Raw genomic sequence first — 6,093 nt, forward strand, 5'->3', positions numbered from 1 at the left:
TAGTTCATACCATAAGGCCCTTCCTCCTTGGTGTCTCCCACATACTCCTTGATGGACTTCTTCCAAGACTTTATCTTTTTCTTCATCTCGAACGCATTTTAGCATCTCTTCGGTAAAACTCTTTTTGAACAACTCACCTTTTTGCAAGAAGTAGCGTTCTGATCTCTTCTTCAATCTCTCAGCTTCTATTTTCTCTGAAGGCAAAACTCCAGCATCGAGGTACTCTACGATGGGTTGTTGCCAATTGTGAACATTACATATCTGCATGCTTTCTTTTGTTTCTTGACAAGCCTTGCAGGAAGCCTGTAATTCATCACAATGAAACTTCATTTTCGGCCAATAAATACCCCACCTCTGGAGCCTTCGGTACAAACCGGGGCCTTCTTCTCTGCAAGTAGCTCCATGCAGTTGTTCTGCTTTTTCTTTCCCTTCTTCTTCTCCTACACATTTCATGAGGAGTCCATCATTACTTTTTCTGAACATTTGCCCATTGAGGAGGCAAAATCCTCTTGTTTCTTTGGTGATGTTGAGCGTTCTGAGCTGTTCATGTATAGGCGTTCGCCAATCATTTGTTTTTCCTTCCACAGACTTCCCTTCTTCTCTGGCAGGACTTTCAGCTACCCGGTGTTCCAAAGCATGTTGTCCATTTTGAATAGTGACTCTACTCCCCAATGTTGCTAAAGCATCCGCATGCTTGTTTTCTGTTCGGGGTACATGCTCAAATGAGATCTTATCAAATACCTTCATCATGCGCCACACTTGCTCTCTGCATAAGGCCAAACTTCTTTCTTTCGTGCCATACCCTCCTAAGATTTGTTGTATTATTAGGTTGGAGTCTCCTTTGACATGAAGTTTCTTGATACCAACTTCTTAAGCCATCTTTAGACCGAGCATTAGTACTTCATACTCTGCCTCATTGTTGGTGCAAGAGAAATCCAATCGAAACATGAAGGACAGATTTCTTCCATGGGAGTCTGTAAGGATGACTCATGCCCCTCCTTGAGGATTCGAGGGTGTTCCATCAAACATGAAGGTCCATGTTTCCCCTTCATTGCAAGCATAAACAGTCTTTATTGTTCCTGGAATCTGATCTGGCAACTCTTCAATCGTTGCTTTTTCAGGACAGATCGACAAGAGGTCAGCCAAAGCTTGGCTCTTAATGGTGGTAGGTGTCACTAATTTCACATCATATTCACTTATTAGGAGTGCCCAACGACTCATTCTTCCAGTCAACATTGGCTTTTCAATTAAAAACCTGAGACCTTCATTTTTCGATACGACTTCTACTTGGTGTGCTTGAAAATAGTGTCAGTATCTTTGTGAGATATACACCAGAGCGAGACAATGTTTCTCTGGTGAAGAGTATCTTTGTTTTGGCCCTTTCATGGCTCTGCTAACATAAGCAATGGATTTCTCTTTGTCTTCACCTTCTTGTGCAATTAACCCACTAACTGCTTCTTCTCCTACCGCTAAGTATACCTTCAATGGTGCACCAGGTTGAGGGGAAGTCATGGTGTGAGTGGACGTGAGAACGTTCTTGATCTTGTCCATCACAGCTTAGTGGTGTTGTCCCCACATAAAGGTGTTCTTCTCTTTCAACAAAGGTCTTAGGGGTCCTAAAAGCTCCCCTAATGCTGGTATGAACCTTCGAATGTACCCCAGCTTGCCTATGAACTTCTGAAGTCCCTTGATGTCTTTCGGAGGTTCCATGTCTTGGATAGCTTTAATCTTATCCTCGTCAGGTGAAATGCCTCCTTTGTGGACTCTGAATCCTAAGAACTTTCCAGATGACACCCCGAAGGCACATTTCATAGGGTTCATCTTGAGCCTATACTTTCTGCATCTAGTGAACACAGCTCTGAGGTGTTCTGTGTGTTGTTTTCCGGATGTTGACTTGACAACCAAATCGTCTGCATAGTCTTCTACAAAGTCATGCATTATGTCATGGAATATAGCGGTCATGGCTCTTTGGTAGGTTTCTCCAGCATTCTTTAGGCCAAAAGGCATGACAGTATAGTAAAAATTACCTACGGGTGTTCGAAATGCTGTTTTTTCTTCATCTCCCGGAGCCATTCTAATTTGGTTGTACCCGCTAAATCCATCCATGAAGGAGAACCTCTCAAATCCGGCTGTAGCATCTACCATTCTATCGACATCTGGCAGAGGAAAATCATCCTTAGGGAAAGCTTTGTTTAGATCTCTAAAATCCATGCAACACCGGATCTGCCCATTCTTCTTTTTCACTGGCACTATGTTGGCTAACCAAGAGGGGTGTTGTATTGGTTTGACAAACTTGGCTGCAAGTAACTTTTTGATTTCTTTCTTTACTTGAGCTTCTATTTCATTGGAGAATTTTCTAGGAGCTTGCTTGAGAGGAGTTGCTCCTTTCCTCACGGCTAAATTGTGGGTTACCAGGTTTGGATCTAACCCTGGCATTTCATCATAGTTCCAAGCGAACACATCTCTGAACTCTGTTAATAATGCTATCAAATCCCTTTTCTCCTTTTCCCCTAGAGTTTTGCACACGAACAAAGGCCTCGGGTGTTCTTCAGTCCCTAAATTAATCTCTTCCAACTCTTTCTCCTTCTGCTTTGCTTCATCTTGGAGTTGGAAAGGGGCATTTTCTATGCTGCTTTGCAGATGTTCTTTTTCTTGTATACTTAGGATGTCGGGGCCAGGGGAGTTTTAGTAATTTTCCTCCGCTGGACCCCCGAGTTCCTATAGGATACACCACCGATATCCTCCACCTGGGAGAATTTCCTTACGAAGTCCTAGGTCCTCGATTGATGTTGCTCGTTTTTTGGTGTTTTCTTTTGGTGCTTCCTCCATCAGGGTGTCCTTCCGTATTGCTTTTTGTCTGGGTGTTCCGATGGTGCATTCCTGCACAGGCCTTATTTTGTTGACCCCTGGTAACGCAAGCTCTTCATAGAAACTCGCATCCACTAAATGTGCTTCTCCCGCATCAAAGGGTGTTACAGTGGCTGAGATGCTAATATCCTTCCCTCTCCAGCTAGACTTTATGCATTGATGCCAACTTGAAGGAACGCACCGATGTAAATGAATCCATGGACGTCCCAGTAGGATGTGGTAGCTAGAGCTTCCATCCACCACGTGAAACTTGTTATTGGTCTTTATGGGGCCAACCTCCAAGACAGCATTAACATACCCTCTAGATTTCACACCCACTCCATTAAAAGCATTGAGCCCGACTTGAGTAGGCCTTATCTGATCAGTAGAACCTCCCATTTCTAGAAATATATGAGTGGGTATGATGTTTACCCCTGATCCAGCATCCACCAAGGCCCTTCTGACCTTCATGCCTTCTACCACTGCTTCCACGTACAATGGTTTATTATGGTAGAACTCCCCATTAAATGAGTCAGGGTCCCGAAACACCAAGGCGTTTGCATGGGCCTTTGCTAATCTTGTGAGCTGAGCGTTGATGCCCCCAAAACCTTTTTCATGCTTCTGAATGACTCCTATTAGAGCTCTGGCCACCTCTTTCTGAATGTGGGGTTCCAAGCCAAGTTGGTTGAACATGATTCTACAACCTCGAGACTTCAAAAGACCTCTTGTCAAGGTGTCTTCATCCAAGGACTCCTCCATGGTAACCATCTCTTCTGCTTCATCTACGATCTCTGTCAGCATTACCTCCTCTTCAACGCCTATCATTCCAACATCATGTTGAGGAAAAGGAGTGCTTTTTAAACCTTCTTGGTTTTGTTCCCCATTCAAGAGTATCTTCCATTCCTTCACTTGCCTATGAAACATCGTCCTTACCACATAATAATCGGTCAACCCATGGCCCTTATTGCGGTACACCATGCAATATCTTGGATCTCTCAAGTCTTCAGATGTTGGTGGCTCTCTATCTGTTCTGGGGTTTAATGTTCCATCCTCAAACCATCCATTTACGACAACCATGGCCTGAGCTCTGGAGAGAGGTAGTGGGGGTGGAGGACTGTTTTTCTTAACACCCTTAGAATATGAACTCCTTCTGCCCCTGCCATCAGCGGCACACACTTCCAGAGGAGAAACTTCTTTATATCTCCTTCCATTGCGCTTCATTGCCTCTGTTATGTCAGATGCTCTCTTTAAGAGCTCAAAGAAAGTGTTTATGTTGCTCATAGAAAGATAAATTTGGGATCCATCTTCCATATTTCTAATACACCCGTACACCAATTGTGGCTCTGGGAGAGTGTCTATACAAAGTAAAGCTTGATCTCTGTACCTCTTGACGAACGTTACCAATCCTTCTCCTTGTCTCTGTTTCACTCTCCCCAGGTCCATGATGTGCATGGAGGGTTCCTCTTCCAGGAACTTGTTGCAGAACTCCGTCACTAATTGCTCCCAGGTGTTGATGCTACTGGCTTTCAACTTGCAATACCACGTGAATACCCTTCCTGTCAGTGATTTTGAGAACTCCTTGATCTTGAGCTCCTGGTGGTTCCTGAACACCCCGAGATCATCCAAGAATGACAGGATGTGTTCTTTGGCACTTCCAGTACCATCAAATTTACGAAAGGTAGGTGGTTGGTACCCCTTAGGGTATGGTTTTGCCAAGATATGATGTCCGAATGGTGGACTTATCTCCCAAGTGGGCTCACTTGCTTCTCCTTTGCCCTTTAGAATATGTGCTAACTCCCTACGAGTGACTGGAGTGTTCTCGTCTTCCTCCATATTCTCCTGGTTCGCGAATGGAGGCGGTGAGGGGGTTCTATACCTCGTTTGATCTCTAGCCATCAATTCCGTGATCAAAGTTTGCATCTTTGTTTGGTTGTCTATCATATAGTTGTACACATGAGCAGGAATGGTTACATGGGTGTGCATGCCAGTGGTACCTCTAGCATGGGGTGTGAAGAAATTTGCATGGGCATGAGCTCCTTCTCCTCCTGCACCCAGATTCTGCTGCTCTATGTGTTACTCTTCTTCTTGGTGGAGAAGGTCCTCGTCTTGAGGTGATCCCAAGATGAGGTTGAGATCCCGAGGAGTTATTGAGCATCGCTTAGGTGGTCGATTCTGTCCAGGATGAGTATTGCTAGATTCAGCCATCACGTCGAAGTGTTCCTCCCCAATGGAGTCGCTAGATGATTCGGGTGGTTTTGTGAAAAATAGATTAAGTGAAAAATAATAGTTAAGATGAAAGATTAGGGGTAAGTAAACTTGTGAGGAAGACACTTCTATTAATGGCAAATAAGCAATACAAGAACTAATAATGAGGAAGAGAGGTGGAGAACAAGTGTTGAGACCTCCACTAATGTCACAAGAGGATGAATGAGCTTTGTTTAAAGTGGACAGGAATGGTTTACAGAGAAGAGAAGCTCTCAAAAGAGGATGAAGGTGAAGGTGAAAAAGTGAAAGTGAAGGTGAAGGTGAAAGTAAATGATGAAAAGGGTTTCAAGGTCTGTGAAGAAGAAGATTATCAAAGTGAAAGTGAAAAGTGAGAGTCTGGTTGAAGGTGAAGGTGAAAAGTGAAGTAAAAGATGAAGGAGGAAAAGTGAAGTAAAAGATGAAGGAGGAAAAGTGAAGTAAAAGATGAAGGAGGAAAAGTGAAGTAAAAGATGATTTACAGAGGTGGTTTGAGGTCCTTTTTATAGCGTAAAACCATGATGAAGAGGACACCCCTTGGCCAATGGTTTTAGTCTGACATTTGGTTTACTGCTCTTTCCAAAATATCTTTAGGTATTTGGGATCACCTCAAGTCTTGTCAACTGAAAAGGGTAGGAAGTTGATTCCCACACGTTAAACTAAAGCTCCTGACATGTGACATTAGTGAAGGGACATCTAGTTTGGTTTTCTTTCAACTAGATGACACCTTTACACTCCAAATCCAACCAATCCACTTCCACCAATATAGTTCCCACTGAAGAGAAATTCAACTCCCCAAGGTGTTATTTTGGGTTCCATCCTTTTAGCCCAATACCTTTAGGAGGAACTTAACTCTTTTTTGACCATGTTTGTAGGTCATTATAAAAATAATTATGTACAAAAAAGGTATATATTTTTAGTACACAATCAATACTAGATGTAGGCTGCGTTGCACTTAGCAGCTGAACCAGGATACTTCTGGGTGTGATTCTCTCTTCCTCTTCT

General features: G+C 43.3%; 1 protein-coding gene across 1 annotated transcript; it reads right to left on the reverse strand.

Annotated features, from left to right (window-relative positions):
* Nucleotides 1-1,557: 1,557 nt before the first annotated feature.
* On the reverse strand, nucleotides 1,558-4,830 carry LOC148572512 (uncharacterized). Its single transcript, XM_088507561.1, has 2 exons — nucleotides 2,735-4,830; nucleotides 1,558-2,629 (listed from the first exon to the last, which is right to left on the reverse strand). Exons 1-2 carry the CDS (start codon nucleotides 4,828-4,830, stop codon nucleotides 1,558-1,560), a joined length of 3,168 nt encoding a protein of 1,055 aa, XP_088363687.1.
* Between the last annotated feature and the right edge of the window lie 1,263 nt (nucleotides 4,831-6,093).

The sequence above is a fragment of the Arachis ipaensis genome, chromosome B3 (genome assembly GCF_059453495.1).
Source record: "Arachis ipaensis isolate K30076 ecotype BB chromosome B3, ASM5945349v1, whole genome shotgun sequence".
In the NCBI taxonomy this organism is placed as follows: Eukaryota; Viridiplantae; Streptophyta; class Magnoliopsida; order Fabales; family Fabaceae; genus Arachis; species Arachis ipaensis.